At 47.9% G+C, this 14,777-nt stretch overlaps 1 protein-coding gene across 3 annotated transcripts in view; it reads left to right on the forward strand.

Annotated features, from left to right (window-relative positions):
- Window positions 1-14,777, forward strand: part of LZIC (leucine zipper and CTNNBIP1 domain containing) — a 104,373-nt gene that overhangs the window by 24,709 nt on the left and 64,887 nt on the right. For all 3 annotated transcript variants that reach the window (XM_078642280.1, XM_078642281.1, XM_078642282.1), the window contains exon 2: window positions 10,870-10,979. In XM_078642280.1, the coding sequence (XP_078498406.1) occupies window positions 10,879-10,979 (101 nt within the window). In that variant the 5' untranslated portion in view covers window positions 10,870-10,878. The remainder of the gene's footprint in view (window positions 1-10,869; window positions 10,980-14,777) is intronic.

A 14,777-nucleotide genomic window follows, 5' to 3' on the forward strand; every position in this document is an offset into this window, starting at 1 on the left:
ACTAGCGTGTAAAATAGTGCTGTGTAATTGTAAGAGTTTTGGGAAAATCTCATTTAAAAAATGGCAAGAGTGGCTAGCTTTCTTAAGACATGCAGACAATACCGCCTTAAACACCTCCCCTTGGAAGCCCAGGCATAGGAAACTATGATTCTTTTCACATGGATGATGTCATTTGAGATGTCATTAGTTATGTCATCGGTGATGTCACTGACCATCTCATAAATTACATAATATGCGACTTCATCAGCAGTGCATTGCAGGGGCGCGAGTCATAGTTAGCTGAACTAACTATAACGGCAGAATTTCAATGGTTTTGTACGAGTGAAATGTCCAACTAACTGTAATGTCCCTGAAACCTATGTTTTTTTCTGTGAATTTGTAAGGTTTTTTAAATGCTAATTTCTAACTATTTTTTTTTATTCAAAAGAATTTTCTTGGATTCTTTTTCAAACACAAAATAAATAAAAGACAGAACCATGTAGTGAGGTACATCAAGTCATACATGTCACCATTGCTAGGGGACAGTGAAAGTTGTTTCTGGCGTTACATTGCAAATGCAATGAGTAGCCACTTAGTAGGGGTACATAATCAATAGTAATCAAGCCATAGTGTCCAATTCTTCAAGTTATTAGCATATTTGACACTGGTAGGTTCGTGGAAGATCAGTGGCCGAACAGTTAGCTTGACTTAAGCATTTCTCCTAACTATAATGTCCCTGAAACCTATGGTATTTTCAGTGAATTTGTAAGGTGTTTTAAATGCTAATTTCTAACTATACCGTGCCTGAAACCTATGTTTTTTTCAGTTAATATATGTATATATTTTAGAGAATGAGATTTAACACTATAAACCACTTTTATTTTCGCTAACAGTACTTTTTATGGTTAAATTGTTACCAGCAGAACTAGCAGCATAAAAAAATCCCTAATTGAAGAAACACCCACTATTCTTGTGTAGTTATTCAGTGAGGTAGCATGCAACTGCAGCAAAAAGTAGTACCACCCCCTCACAATTTTACTATTAGTGCAGTACTCCAAGCAGCAGGGTGACCTGTCAGGACTTCTCAGAGAAGCATGGAAGAGGCAGGGAATGGTAAGAGAAGTTTGGGCACCAGATTACTGATAAATGTTGAGCCCACTGATGTACTCATGAGAATGAAACACATCTAGACTACTACACCCCATTCATTTTTTTAAATTCTTTATTCACAGCTGGTAGGCATCAATCCTAACATTACATTGATTATTTTGAGTGTTACAGCCGGGTTTTCTCCCCAACTCAGATCTCCATTTCGCACCACAGTAATCGTCACATAGTGTATCAAAACATTACATAGGTAGTCTTCTCAAATTGTCTCGACAGTCACTGTATAAGGTAAGGAAATATCATCAATCAAACAATCCTCCATCCGCCCACCTCCCCCCACCCTCTTACAACCAAATAAAAAACTGTTCGTCTCCCGGCTATCCAGCATGGGCAATCATTGAGATGACACGTTGACCATGGATCTCACCCCGGTAAGCATAGGCGCTAATGTACGTCATTACGTGGACTACTCCACCGTATAGTATTGTGTAACATAGGGGATGTGAGTGGGGTCAGGGCCAGCTGTTGCGTGCCCAACGCAGTGTACCTATTCCCAACTAATTCTCCTGTTCAGTGTTCCCCAGTTGTGTTTGATCTTCCCCCTCCATTGTGATAAGCATAGCCTCCCACTCCAAAGAGATAGGGAACTTCCTAAGGCCTCTTGCTTCTTCCCTCCTGAGTATTGTCCCCTCCACCCGTCCCCACTTAAGTACTTCTGAGTGCCAGAGGTGTGCAGCGGGCGGCCTGCGCGACTTCCACCTCATGGTGAGCGTTCTAAGTGCAAGCAGCAGTGCCATATACAATAATTTCAGCTGAGCCTTCAGTTCTTTCGGCCTTCTGCGCAACCCCAAGAGGCAGCATTGTGCCTCCTCCGGCACCGGGAGGGTCGTGGCCGCCCTCAGTGTCCGGCACACTTCCGTCCGGCACACTTCCGTCCAGTAACCACGGAGTCGAGGACACGACCATAGCATTTGAATGAGCCCGGCCTCGTCCCCGTCACAACGTGGGCAGGTATGGGGGGAGTTGGGGAACATTTTATGTATGCGAGTAGGGGTCAGGTATGCTCTATGCAAGATCATCCCTTGGATAAATCGGAACCGGACATTACGGGAGACTCGCCTGGGGTGCTCCAGCATTGTGGTCCACTCCATATCCGAGATATCTCGGTTCAGATCTTGAGCCCAAGTGTTCCGAAGGGTGACGAGTGATACCGCAGCATGGACCCTAACTCCCACATACAACCAGCGTACCAAGTGTCCTCCCAAACCCATTAGATACATTAAGTGTACCAGTTGATGTTGTGGGGGCTGAAGGAGTTGAGGCGCCCAACTGTGCTGTACATAGTGTGTGACTGTGGCGTGCAGTAAGTACATTCTGGGGGGAGCTCCTGTGACCTGTAGGAAGTCGTCATGTGTAAGAAGATGGTCATCACTAAACAAGTCACCCATCACTTCCACACCCGAATCAGACCACGGTCTCAGCGCTCTATCCGTCAGTCTGAGTGGTTAGCAGAGAGTTAAGGGCGTCAAAGATGGATTGCGGTAAAAACACTGGAATATTCACCAAGAAATATAATAGTCTAGGGAGCATCACCATCTTGGAGAGTGCAATTCTGCCCGCCACAGATAAGGGTAACGTCGTCCAGAACCCTACGGAGGCCCGAAGCTTTGCCACGGCCTTCTTGACATTTCCCTCTATCTGATCCTCCTGGTGACGGTAAACCTGTACCCCCAGGTACTTAAATGTGTCCGGTGCGATCGGAAGGACTGCAGCGCCAAACCTCAGTACCCCGGGATCTGGGGTAGCTCTAAAAAAGAAGCCAGTGGACTTCTCAGGGTTAATAGTGAGGCCCGATATAACAGGAAATTTCTCAAAGATGCCATACACTAGGCCGTGATCAGCCTCCAAGTCCCTTAGGAACAACATGATGCCATCTGCGTAAATGGACAGAAGGTGCAGAGTGCCACCACTTAGTATCCCCCTGTGTTCCATCGTAGCTCTTAGGGCTATGGCCAGGGGTTCCAGAGCCAGCACGAATAACAGCGGCGACAGCGGGCATCCCTGCTGCGTGCCACGATGGATTGCGTATGTTCCCGAAATATGTCGTCCAGTTCGTGCCCTGGCTGTGGGGCGGGTATAGAGCAATCTAATCCATGCTATGAGGGAGGCTGGAATTCCGAACCTCTCCAGAGTCGAGAACATAAACGGCCAGGCTAGAGAGTCGAAGGCCTGGCGAAGGTCCAAGGCAATGCAGCCCGCCCTAGGGAGTTCAGGGTTGGCAGATGCCATAAGGGCGTGCAACCTACGTATATTTATAGAGGTGCTTCTGCCCGGCAGGAACCCGCATTGGTCCCTGTGAACCAGCGTTGGGAAGTGTTGTTGTAGTCGTTGGGCTATTACCTTACTAAGAATGTTATATTCCGTTGCTAACATGGACAATGGTCTATAGTTTGCCAAGTCGTCCCTCCCGGGTTTCGGCAGGGAGACCACCAATGCCTGCATCGTGGTTTCAGGCAGATGGCCCTCCATCAGCGCCTCTCGGTAAATTCTCTCCAGTACCGGCACCAGGGTGTCCGAGTACGTCGCATAGAACTCCACCGGGAGGCCATCCATGCCTGGCGTCTTGTTGCGGTTCAGCGACTTGATAGCCGTCTGGATTTCGTGTCGCGTTATGGGGCCTCCGAGGTCCCTCTGGGCATCTGCTGGCAGAACAGGGAAGGGGAGGTCGGTCAGAAAGGCTGTGATCTGGTCAGCACCGACTACTTCCGGCTGAGCATATAAGGCAGCCAGGTGGTCATAAAATGCTTGGTTAATGTCCGTTTGTGTACCTACTATCCTCCCGTCTCGTGCCCGTATCCTAGTTATTACCGGGATGTCTGGATGTTCCCGCACCAGGCGAGCCAGTAGTGCTCCCGATCTATCTGCCTCGGCGTGCTGTCGGCGCAGATATTCCTTATGGTCTATGACTCGCAGTGTTTCGAGTGTGTCAGCATGCTCTATATTCATCAGCCGCAGAGCATCACGTTTAGCAGGGTCTATCCCCGCCTCATTTTGCAAGACCTTCAGTCTGTCTTCTATATCCTGAAGCTTCCGATAGGTTTCCTGCCGGGCCCCCACTAACTGTCCAATCGATGCACCCCGAATCACCGCCTTCATGGCGTCCCAGACCACCAGGTTCGAGGAGGCAGTGTCCCAGTTCTCTAAAAAATATTTATCCAGCGTCTCAGCTATGGACGCACGGAAAGGCCCATCCTCCAAGAGGAGCGGATCTAGCCGCCAGGTGGGGACCGGGGTCGGAACTCTGCCCCAACGAAGGGCGAACGTCAGGGGTCTATGGTTAGAGAAGGTTTTTGCGAGGTATTCGGGACTGTCGGTTCTAGCTATCAGGCCCTCAGAGCATAGAAACCTGTCGATCCTGGTGTGGAGCGCATGTGTGTATGAGTAATGGGAATATTCTCTACTCTCTAGGTAAGATGCCCTCCAGACATCCCTCAAGCCCCATCCAATCGCCCATGTGCAGAACACTTCCGTCAATTTGGAGACCCCCGCCATTTGCAAGGGGGGTGTAACCTGTCTTTATCAACATCCATGACCATATTCCAGTCCCCGCCCAATATCCAGGGAACATCCGTCCAGTCTGCCAACGCCAGACTCACTTTCTGCAAAAAAAATTCTTGCTCGTAATTCGGTGCATACACACATCCAAGCACTACTGGAGAGTTATCTAGTGTGCCCCTCACTAAGACATACCGCCCCTGATCATCCACTCTCCTATCCGCTTCGAGAAAGGGTGTGTCGTGTCTGATCCAGATTGTCGCCCCCCTAGAGAATGCTGAGTACGTTGTGGACAGAATCACACCCCTCCATTTCTTCCTCATTTTGCCGGCTTCAGAAGCCTTGCGATGGGATTCTTGGAGGAACACGATCTGCGTGTGGTGACGCAGTAGGAATGCGTGTATCCTGTGTCGCTTCTGGACCGACCCCAGCCCTCTCACATTCCAGGTCGTAATGTTATATTTCCCCACTACCTCAGCCATGGTCACATTTGTACCTGACAAGCACCCGCACCCGCCCACCTGTTCGTACCCCACATGATTGCCACCCGGAGACTACCCTCCCCCTCCCACAAATCTAAAAAGAACACTAACGGCGCAGCTCAAAAACCAGGCTGTGCCCAACAATGTAACAAAATAGAAAAGGATTAGAAATCCTGTGCGTTCGCCATGGGGGGGGGTGGTCGAGCGCCATCATGCTCTGTACCTGCTACTCAGCGAGCGCCGCTGGCTCTACGGCTGGCGTCATGGGGCCACGTTACCAATAAGTAAAGGGGAAAAACGAATATGTAAGTCACCCGTGTGTCAGCTACCCACTACCTGTGTTTCAACCACTCCAAAAGGACAAAACATTAGGATAAGTACCATAGTAGGCTGTGGTCCCCACGTGTGTTACCCCCTGCCTCCCTCCACAAAGTAATCCACAGCAGTCATACAATAGTCAATCAGGGTAAGCAGGAAATCCAATACGGTTCTCGGGCTCCTCAGCTGCCGCCAGTCTGGCCATCTCCACCGCAATTGTCCATCAGGTCGTCCGCCGTGCCAGGCATGACATTAGGGAACAGCAATACACTGAGGTCCGAGTCCGAGTGAACCGTGCTGTCCTCTGAATCTGTTAGTATCTTCTGGGAGTCTTCCCGAAACGACCCCGCTACCTCCAAGGCGTCCCGTTGCTTCTCCTTCTGTTATGTCTTTGACGGGCCCCGGCTCCTTCCATTCCGTCGTGGCTTGGGGGCCTCTGCTCCGCCCCCGTCGCGAGACCGTCTCGATTGTTCAGCATCCGACGTCTGCGAGGGTCCCCGGCTGCCATCGATGCCCATCACCTCTAACCATTCCTCAGCGTCGGCGGGGCTCTCGAAAAAGTGTGTTTTCCTGTCGTGCATGATTTTCAGGCGGGCCGGGAAGAGCAGGGCATACTTGAGATTAGCGGATTGCAGTTTTTTCTTCACGTCCAGGAAGGAGGATTGGCGCTTTTGGACCATGTTGGTATAGTCCGGGTATAGGGAGATCTTGTGGTTCTCATATTGGATAAGGGACTTTTCACGGGCCTTCTGCAGCAGGATGTCCCTATCTCGGTAGTTCAGAATCCTCACTATCAGCGGGCGTGGGGGTCGTCCGGGGTCTGGCCTGCCCGTCGGGATCCTGTGTGCCCTTTCCACGCAGAAGTGGGGGTAGAGTCCTTCCTCCGCTATGTATTCTCGGAACCACTATTCCATGAAGTCCGCCGCCCGGGGGCCCTCACAGCGCTCCGGAAGGCCTATGACGCGGATGTTGTTACGGCGGTTACGCCCCTCCGCGTCCTCCACCCGGTCCAGAAGAGTAGCCATCTGGGTCTGCAGTTGACTTATGGAGGACGTGTGTTCCGCCACCGTTGGCATGATCTCGACGATGGATACGCCCTGTTCCTTGACCTTGTCCGCCAGTTTGCCATGGTCCGCCCGTAGGAGGGATAGGTTCGTCGTCCATCTGTTGCTCCAACACCGCTCTGGAGTCCCTGATTTCCTTCAGGATAATGTCCAATTTATCCATGTGGGGTCCTTCCGTCCCAAGCTGTGGCGGCGCCCCTTCGTCTGCTACTGGTGGCATTGTGGTGGCCGTCGGCTGTCCCCCAGAGTTCTCCGGTAGTTTCGCCCCCTTACGGACCATTAGTGCACTGAGCGTCGACCCCGAAGTATAGTATTATGTGGAGTCTATCGCAGCTGGCCCCGCTTAATTGGCTGTGTCCAACTGCCCGGACAAGTTCCGCCTCAGCAGCACCACATAAGGAGTTAATCCAGCTGGGGATCCTCGGGTCAGGCTCTCACCGGATGAAGGATTCGTCATGGCCCCCCACGCGGTCCCCCGCCAGGCTGCGCAGTCCCTGTGCTCCGCTGTCAGCAAACCGCCCACGAGGATGGATGGGGTGGGGGGAAGGGGGGGCCCCCAGGCTGAGATCGCCACTAGTGTCTACCACCGTCCGCGCTAGGCGGCGTCCACTTTCCTCCAGTGCGCGGTCCCCTCTCCTCAGGGGGCGAGCCGAGCCTCCCAGGCCCGCGTGACAAGTCCACAACCAGATCTCCGCTCTCCTCCGTGTAGCGCCTCCGGTGGTCCCCCAGTGCAGGGGGGGTCAGAGTGGACCCAGGTCCAGGGGGGCAAGCGCACCGAGGGGGGGCGCCCTCTCCCCCCCGCTCAGGTAACGCGGCTCCACACGGCAGTCTCCCTCACTTTGTTGGGGCCTCCCAGGCGCCCCGTGGCTCAGCCGTACCTGCAGCAGCGCCCGTCTCGCGCCTCCTCTCTGCGCTCCGACACCCCCGGGGGTCCTCTGGTGTACCAAAGTGACGCCCCGGGCACTCCCGGATCTCCGCGCGAACACAACCGGGGACCCTGGCACTTCCGGTGGTAGGAGACTCAGCTCAGGTGGCCACGCTATTCACTGTGGGTCCCGGCTTCTCAGGGCCCACCTCCGTCGTGGGCCTCAACGCCGCAGCCTCCGCCCTACGGGCCGTTTCTCCGTACTTTCACCCACCGAAAGGGAGGTAGGGGATATGTGCTCACCTCCGGTCCGTTTGGTAGCTTTCTCAAATGTCCCCAGGGTAATTATGGCAGGATTGTGCCCCGATCGGCGCCGGAGCTCTAGCGGCGCACATCCATGCGCTTAACTAGCAAGCCACGCCCCCCCTACTACACCCCATTCATAATGGCCAAATTTGCTCTTAATGATACTGCGAAATGTAAGGGGAGTGGGCTAGTAAAAAAAGATATATATCAAGCCCCCAAAGTATTAACGCACTGGTCTGAAATCTTTGTACAAGTGATCATTATAAGGATCCATTTGTCGCCCTCGCCAATACTTAGTGTATTGGGAGCCACAACAGACCTACCTAAATCGTCTCCCTCACTTCGGGTCCATGCATTGGTACTAGCGAAGAGGTATTTGGCTATGGTCTAGATCCAGAAGAAAGCACCCACAACTGATAAAAAGATGTGATTCATTGCAGCGATCACGCAAAACCCTGTGGTGCTGACATGCACCTTGCAGCCCGCTCAAAAGGCTTTTCAGGGCCACTTTGGACTAATTTGTTACAAACTGTAAACAACATTGAATTCTACTCTATAAAAGTCTATGAAGTATTATGTGAATGTTGTGTGTATTCTACTGTTGTGTTCTATCTGCTGCACTAAAATATAAGTATGTGTTCAATGCGGAACAGTGTATAATGTGGGACCTGGGCTTATTTATAAATGCACATGACATCAATTCATCCGCTGTAATTTGTTGTGATATAAAATAAAAAATCTTGAACAACAAAAAAATAGGGAAGAGGTAATTCGTATAAAGGCGAAAAGGGAGGTTTTCAATGAGGGATGAAGGGGGCTAATGAGGAAGCAACATGGGATGGGCATGAAAGCCTTCAAACTTTCAATATGAACTCATGGCCCAATGAAGGGATTAATGCGAGGTCCTCAAACAGCATGGCTTATAATCACATTCTCTGCATCACATTGTGTCAACGACTCCGTTTTCCTCTTTTAATGTAATTTATAAGGAACTAGTGCCTTGGCCGGAGTGCAGATAAAATGACTTGTTATTATACACTACGTTCTGCTTGCCAGGTAGCAGCGTGAGGGTGAGCCACCCTCGACGAGGAGTTGGTTTCTTCTTTCCTGAAACTTTCTTTCTTGCTTGAGTGAGTGTGTTGAGGTCATTTATAAATATAATTTGTCTCTTTCACTGGCACGTTAAGTTTCAGGTAACTGAAACACATTTTTTGTAACCCCCATCTGATGCATGTTAGCAGTTTTCAAGCTGTACTTCTAATGTTTTAGTCTACTCGATTCAATCATGATTTATTGCTAGACACATTTTTTTCTTCCACAAATCCTGAATTCCTCATTTACTTCAGTGCTAGAACCCCAGCCAGCAAGGCATGTGTATCATAGAATTGTGAAAAACCAATTGCCTTCATTTCTTTAACATAACCTAAACCTGGCTTGCTAACTGACAGCTTGGTATTATAAACAGCCTGACCCTCCAAGTTTCATATGATAACTTCTAAAAGATAGGAATTCAGAATCATAATGATTGCTCATCAGTTCATGCCCCCTCACATCCTAAAAACCTCTGAAGTGATCACTTGAGCACATCACAGTAAATGCCAACTTGGCAATTATATCATGCTAATCCCGAACTATCTTTGTAGACTTCTTGTCCATGGGGTATTCTAGCATGGCTAGAGTTGTTTGTCTGTTGAGATTTGTCTTCAGTTGCACAGAATTGACCCCTATATAATGATAATTAGTATTTTATGCTAATCAGCGCTGTTCCTTCAGTTAGGCCATGTTCTATCAGCAGCAAACACCCATCATTTCTTAAACTGCCATCTCCTGTTAATAACATTTTGATCTTAGGACACCAGACCCTTATTACAGTGATTTGAACATCTTACATTTAAGTTAGTGGTGGTTTATCCTCTACTCTTGAGTCCTATCATATGGACACCTGCATTACTCATCTCTGTTATTCTGCTCATCGAATGCACCATTTACTAGACCTGGTTTTCAAACATGATGTAAGCAGCTCACATTTAAACACCATATCAATTTCCAGCTCTGATCATCCTTTCACTTGCTTCGCTGGTCCCCAGGTCCTAAATAATCTGATTCTTTAGTCCGCAAACTAACATTCAGCGCTTGTAGCTGGCCACCCCATCTCAAACAAGGCATCCAATATTTGGGACTCTCATCAGACAGTTGGACTTACCTACTTACCAATAGTTTCAGTGGCTTTCACAGAACTCACCTATTGAGTCAAATACTTTATTCAGTCGTTAATTCTTTGACTATTGTGACATTGTACATTTATTTTGCTTGCAGTTGGGTTAATGCATCTGGATATTTTTCGGTCAGCAGCATATTCATTTGTAGTTGAAGTGCATGAAGGCGTTTCCCATAGGATGCATTATGTACTCTGGTAAGATAAGGAGTGTGCCTCAGAATATTGCACATAGTGCTGAGATTCCCAAATTAGGCTAACCAGTCCTGATGTTTTGCGGTCCGATGTAAATAGCTGAAAAGTGCCTTCGCTTATTTCACTGTGGAATCTACATAGGAACTTAGATGAAGGTTTAGCAACTATTTAAGGGTGTATTGGTAACCTGGAGAGCAACAGAGCTCTGTACATTGTAATATTTCGTAAGGTAAACCCTTATCGTAGCTGCTTTCTTCTGTATTTTAGCTGGGTTTGTAATAACCCAGCCAACCTCCTAACTCTGTTCCTGATGTTTTCATTATTACTGCATATTAAAAGTGAGTATAAGTACAAATTGACTTTAAGTATACCATCCCTAGAGTTGTTCGTTATTGTAGATGTGTAAATTCAGGAGTGTGGAAAGAAAATTAGTCTTTCACAAACCTGTAAAGTTTGTTCTAAAACCGCAGTATCAACTCAGATGCTCTACCCACTAAGCCATACTGAATCTGTGTTGTGCTAATTCAGGCTATGATTAGCCCGTTAAGTCATACCTAAAATTGTTAAACCTGTAGTATTGATAACACACTGTATTTTCAGAGTTGGACTTCACTACTCTGCGCTACATAGGGCCTCTGAGTCTCCTACCCAGCAAAAAAAAAATCCGTTTCTTGATGCAAATTCTTAGATCATGCCAAACATGAAAAACTTTGAGGCAGTTTGTCTAATATAAAATTGTTTTGTCATAGAAGGATTTAAATTATTTTTTAAATTTAATTTTAGATTTGAAAAATGACTTCCCGAGGAAAGACTGAGACCAGTAAACTGAAGCAAAACTTGGAGGAGCAGTTGGACAGACTAATGCAGCAGCTGCAAGATCTGGAGGAGTGCCGGTAAGAGACCCTGCTTCCAGCTCTGCTGCAGATGTGTCAAGCATCATGTTATATGGCTCTGTGTTCCAACAGTGGCACCTGCTTAAGTTAAACCTTCTTGAATGAATGGCATTAAGAAGTTGCTTTTGAATTCAGCATCCAGTTTGGTGACCTAATGAAGCTGTGTTTGTACTAGAGTAATGTTAATATACACTAAGAAGCACATTTATGGGGGTTGTAAACAGCAGCTCATGGACCGAGGTGTGTTACGCTCGGCTCCTACCTAGCAAGATCAGAGAAGGGCAATGGGGAGAGAGGAGCTTGAGGTCCAGGAGCATTCACAAAGTCATCACGCAGCCATAATCTGCAGACAGAACCAGACCATGTGGCATCTCCTGAAACCTAAAACGTGGAAGAACTGGCTCCAGCGACTCCCTGAGTCCTGCGGAAGGATCACAGCTTTAAACAAGCTTGCGGGCACAGTGCAGTGTGTTGAGCCCTTGAGACCAACCCTGTGCCACTGGTAGGCAACGCTCAGGCTGGGTTATGGGGAGTACAGTGACTTGGCGGCAGAAAAGGTGAGGTGGCCGGTGCCTGATGTCGCCTGGGCAGAACACGCAAGAAGCACCACAACACGACTTGGAGCCCAAAGCTGGATCTACGGGCCGGCGTCATGGAGCAACTGCTCCTAGAAGTGAGACTGCAATCTTTTACGATCCAACACCAGAAGAGATGGGTGTCTGCAGCAGGTGCAGCAAACTGAGGACCCACATCTGTGATCAACCCATTATTAAGAGGAGAGCCCAGAGAACAGCAGACCTGAGGAACAAGAGAGTGCTACGGACGTGGGTGCAAACAGGGTCCTGGAGCAGCAACATACATCTCCTATCACTGAAGGCTAAGGTAAAAGCAGGAACTGGTCGACTCCAAAAATGTAAATATTGGGACATGTAACTTCACTTTAGATGGGACTTCCGTAGTGCTCACCCCACCATAGAGGCAATTGATGATGTGTGATGAAGCGCTCCCCTGTCCAGAATACAGAGAATCCTGTAAGATTGTACCAAGTATAGTGAGGTGATCAATTAGAATTAAGCCACTGGCGACACATATATAGGTATGGGAACCCAAGTGAATCACCAAGCTGCATTTAGAGAGTGACACATCTTGCCTCCACTTTCCTCTCTTTCACTATCTGAGACACAGCCTTTCAGGCCCATTTTAGAAGAGGGGAGTCAGTGTTGGTAGGTGGCAATACATCCAACACAACTGCCCAAGAGTGTTGAGGGATGGGATGAGGGAGGAGTGAAACAGACACTGAAATAACAAAAACACAGATATGATGCATAAAGGGGATCAGGTGAACACTGGGTTCAGGAAAGGTTCAACCTCATGGCCCCTACCAGGCAGAGGCCCAGTGCAAAAGCACTGTTCTAGACGAACTAGCCAACCCTTCAGACAAAGTGGGTAAATTCTGTGATTGAAACCACCTGGGAGGCACAAGAGGCCCTACATCAACCCCTAGTAATTCTTAATTTGACAGCAATTAAAAAAAAAACTCATTATAGAACACAGAGTACGCATGTCAGTTGCTCTTTGCAAAAATAATAAAGCAGTTTTAGCATGAAAGATTTTTGACTCCTTTAAAATATCCACAAGAAATCTTCTGCGTGGGATTTTATAAAAAGAACATAATAATACAAAATGAAGGGTGTCCTGCGGAGACCTATTGTCGCAGCCACCCTTCTGCTCAATTGTTAGAGTAAAACCAGACGGATAAGCTAAAATGTGTGGTAACCGATTGAGCCTAAAACGACACATTAAAAACCTCTCTTGTTGACTATGCATTAAAAAAAGATACGGTTCCATGCCCATTTCATTACTCACAAGAGAGTGCGCTACTACAGATGATTTATTAGAGTCAAGTCGATTCCTGCTTTGATCGTATTTATCCAATAACTGCTTTTGAATACGAAATTTGCTAGAGCTCTCAATCTTTGAGGGATCAGAAAGTAACATTTGGTAGTCAATAGACTCTAAGGTTTCTTTAATGTATTTAAGCCAAGGGATTTGCACCCATCTGTCTCTCCGAAGACAATCTTCGATAATCTGTCTAGTTAATTCAGCGTTTGGATTTAGCCAAATTCGAAGCCAGGTCAGAATTGGTCTTATTCTGATCAGGTCAGAGATGTACGGGGTACCAAGCTCCTTGTGTGTGACTGCTGCTGGGATGCTCTGTGGAAGCTTTAACAGTTTCTTTAAGAATTTATCTTTCTCGGTTTGTAACTGGTGTGCATCCCTAAAGCCCCACACCTCTGCCCCGTACGTAGCTTTAGGAATACTGACCGCTCTGTACAGTGTCATTACTTGTTCATGGGACCAACGACCCATCCTTCGTGCAAAGTTCAAAATGGCACCCTTCGCTAAAACAAGTTTCCTGCACCTTTCCTCCAGTAATGGGGCAAACCTAATATTTTCATCAAACAAGAGCCACAAGTATGAAAAAGTATTCACAGTGTCCAAAACATGGGTTCCTATTTTGAACGGAAATCTCTTGAGGGGTTTTTTCCCTGCCACCATGATAAAGGACTTAGTCAGATTTACAGAGAGATCTAAATTCTCCATGAACCCTACAAAGCCACTAATTAGCCGCTGCAGACTCACCGCTGTTCGTGCGAGCAGGACCGCGTCATCCGCTTACAAAAGTACCGGTATATGACGCGATCCTACTCGTGGGCAGTCCGTTCCCAGTGTCAGCAGAGCACTCTCCAGGTCATTTATGTAGAGGGAAAATAGAAATGGAGCCAGGATACAACCCTGCCTCACCCCGCTAGTGCACGGGAAGGGATCAGTACTCACCCCTCCCGAGCTATAGCGGACCTTGGCAGTGGTGTTCCAGTGAAGTTCCAGAAGTATGTTTATCAGATCTGGATCAATTCCCAATCTATACATAAGCGCCCAGAGGTTTGCTCTGTTTACATTATCAAATGCTGCTGCAAGGTCCATGAACCCCATATATAGGGTTCCTGTGTCTGATTTAATGTATTTAGCAGCCAAAAGGTACAAATTAAGACATTGGTCACTAGTTGACTTGCCCGTTCTAAACCCATACTGAGTCTCTACCATGATGTTATGTACTTCAGTCCACTCTGTGAGGCGGTTTAGTATTACCCTACCTAGGAGTTTTGCTGAGACATCAATCAGCGAGATTGGTCTGTAGCACTGCGGATTATCCCTACAGCCTTTCTTATATATAGGAACAATCTCTGCAGTTGACCAAGATCTCGGGAGACCAGTTTTAATAGCTGCATTAAGTACTCTGGTCATAATCGGTGCCCAAAGATCAGTGTTACTTAAAAGGAGGTCTGGGGGTGTGCCATCCGGGCCTGGCGCCTTATTACGCGTCAGCCCTAGCACTGCCTTTAAGACTTCCGGCAAGGAGAATTCTAGCTCAACTGCTCTGGGACCCTCCCATACTCCATCCCCGTTTTCTATCTCCTGTTGATTATACAAACTTTTTAAATGGTTCGTCCATTGTTCGGGGAGTATATTGGTACTGATTACAGGGGAGCTGGAGTCTTGGTAACAGGGTCTATTTATGATTCTCCAGAATTGGGCATAATCTCTATTTTCTCCTGCTTCTCTAAGGTCTGCCCAGACTTCCTTTTGAAGTGCACTCTTTCTTTGCTTCAGCTGTGCTTTATAATTGCGTCTACAGAGGGCTATCTCATTCTTGTCTCTCGGGGACTTCTTTAAGCTCTGTTTTAATTCTCTGAGTGCCCGTGAGCAATTAGAATCAAACCATCTTGGAGTAGCCGG

Source organism: Lissotriton helveticus, chromosome 5_1 (assembly GCF_964261635.1).
Source record: "Lissotriton helveticus chromosome 5_1, aLisHel1.1, whole genome shotgun sequence".
Classification (NCBI taxonomy): domain Eukaryota; kingdom Metazoa; phylum Chordata; class Amphibia; order Caudata; family Salamandridae; genus Lissotriton; species Lissotriton helveticus.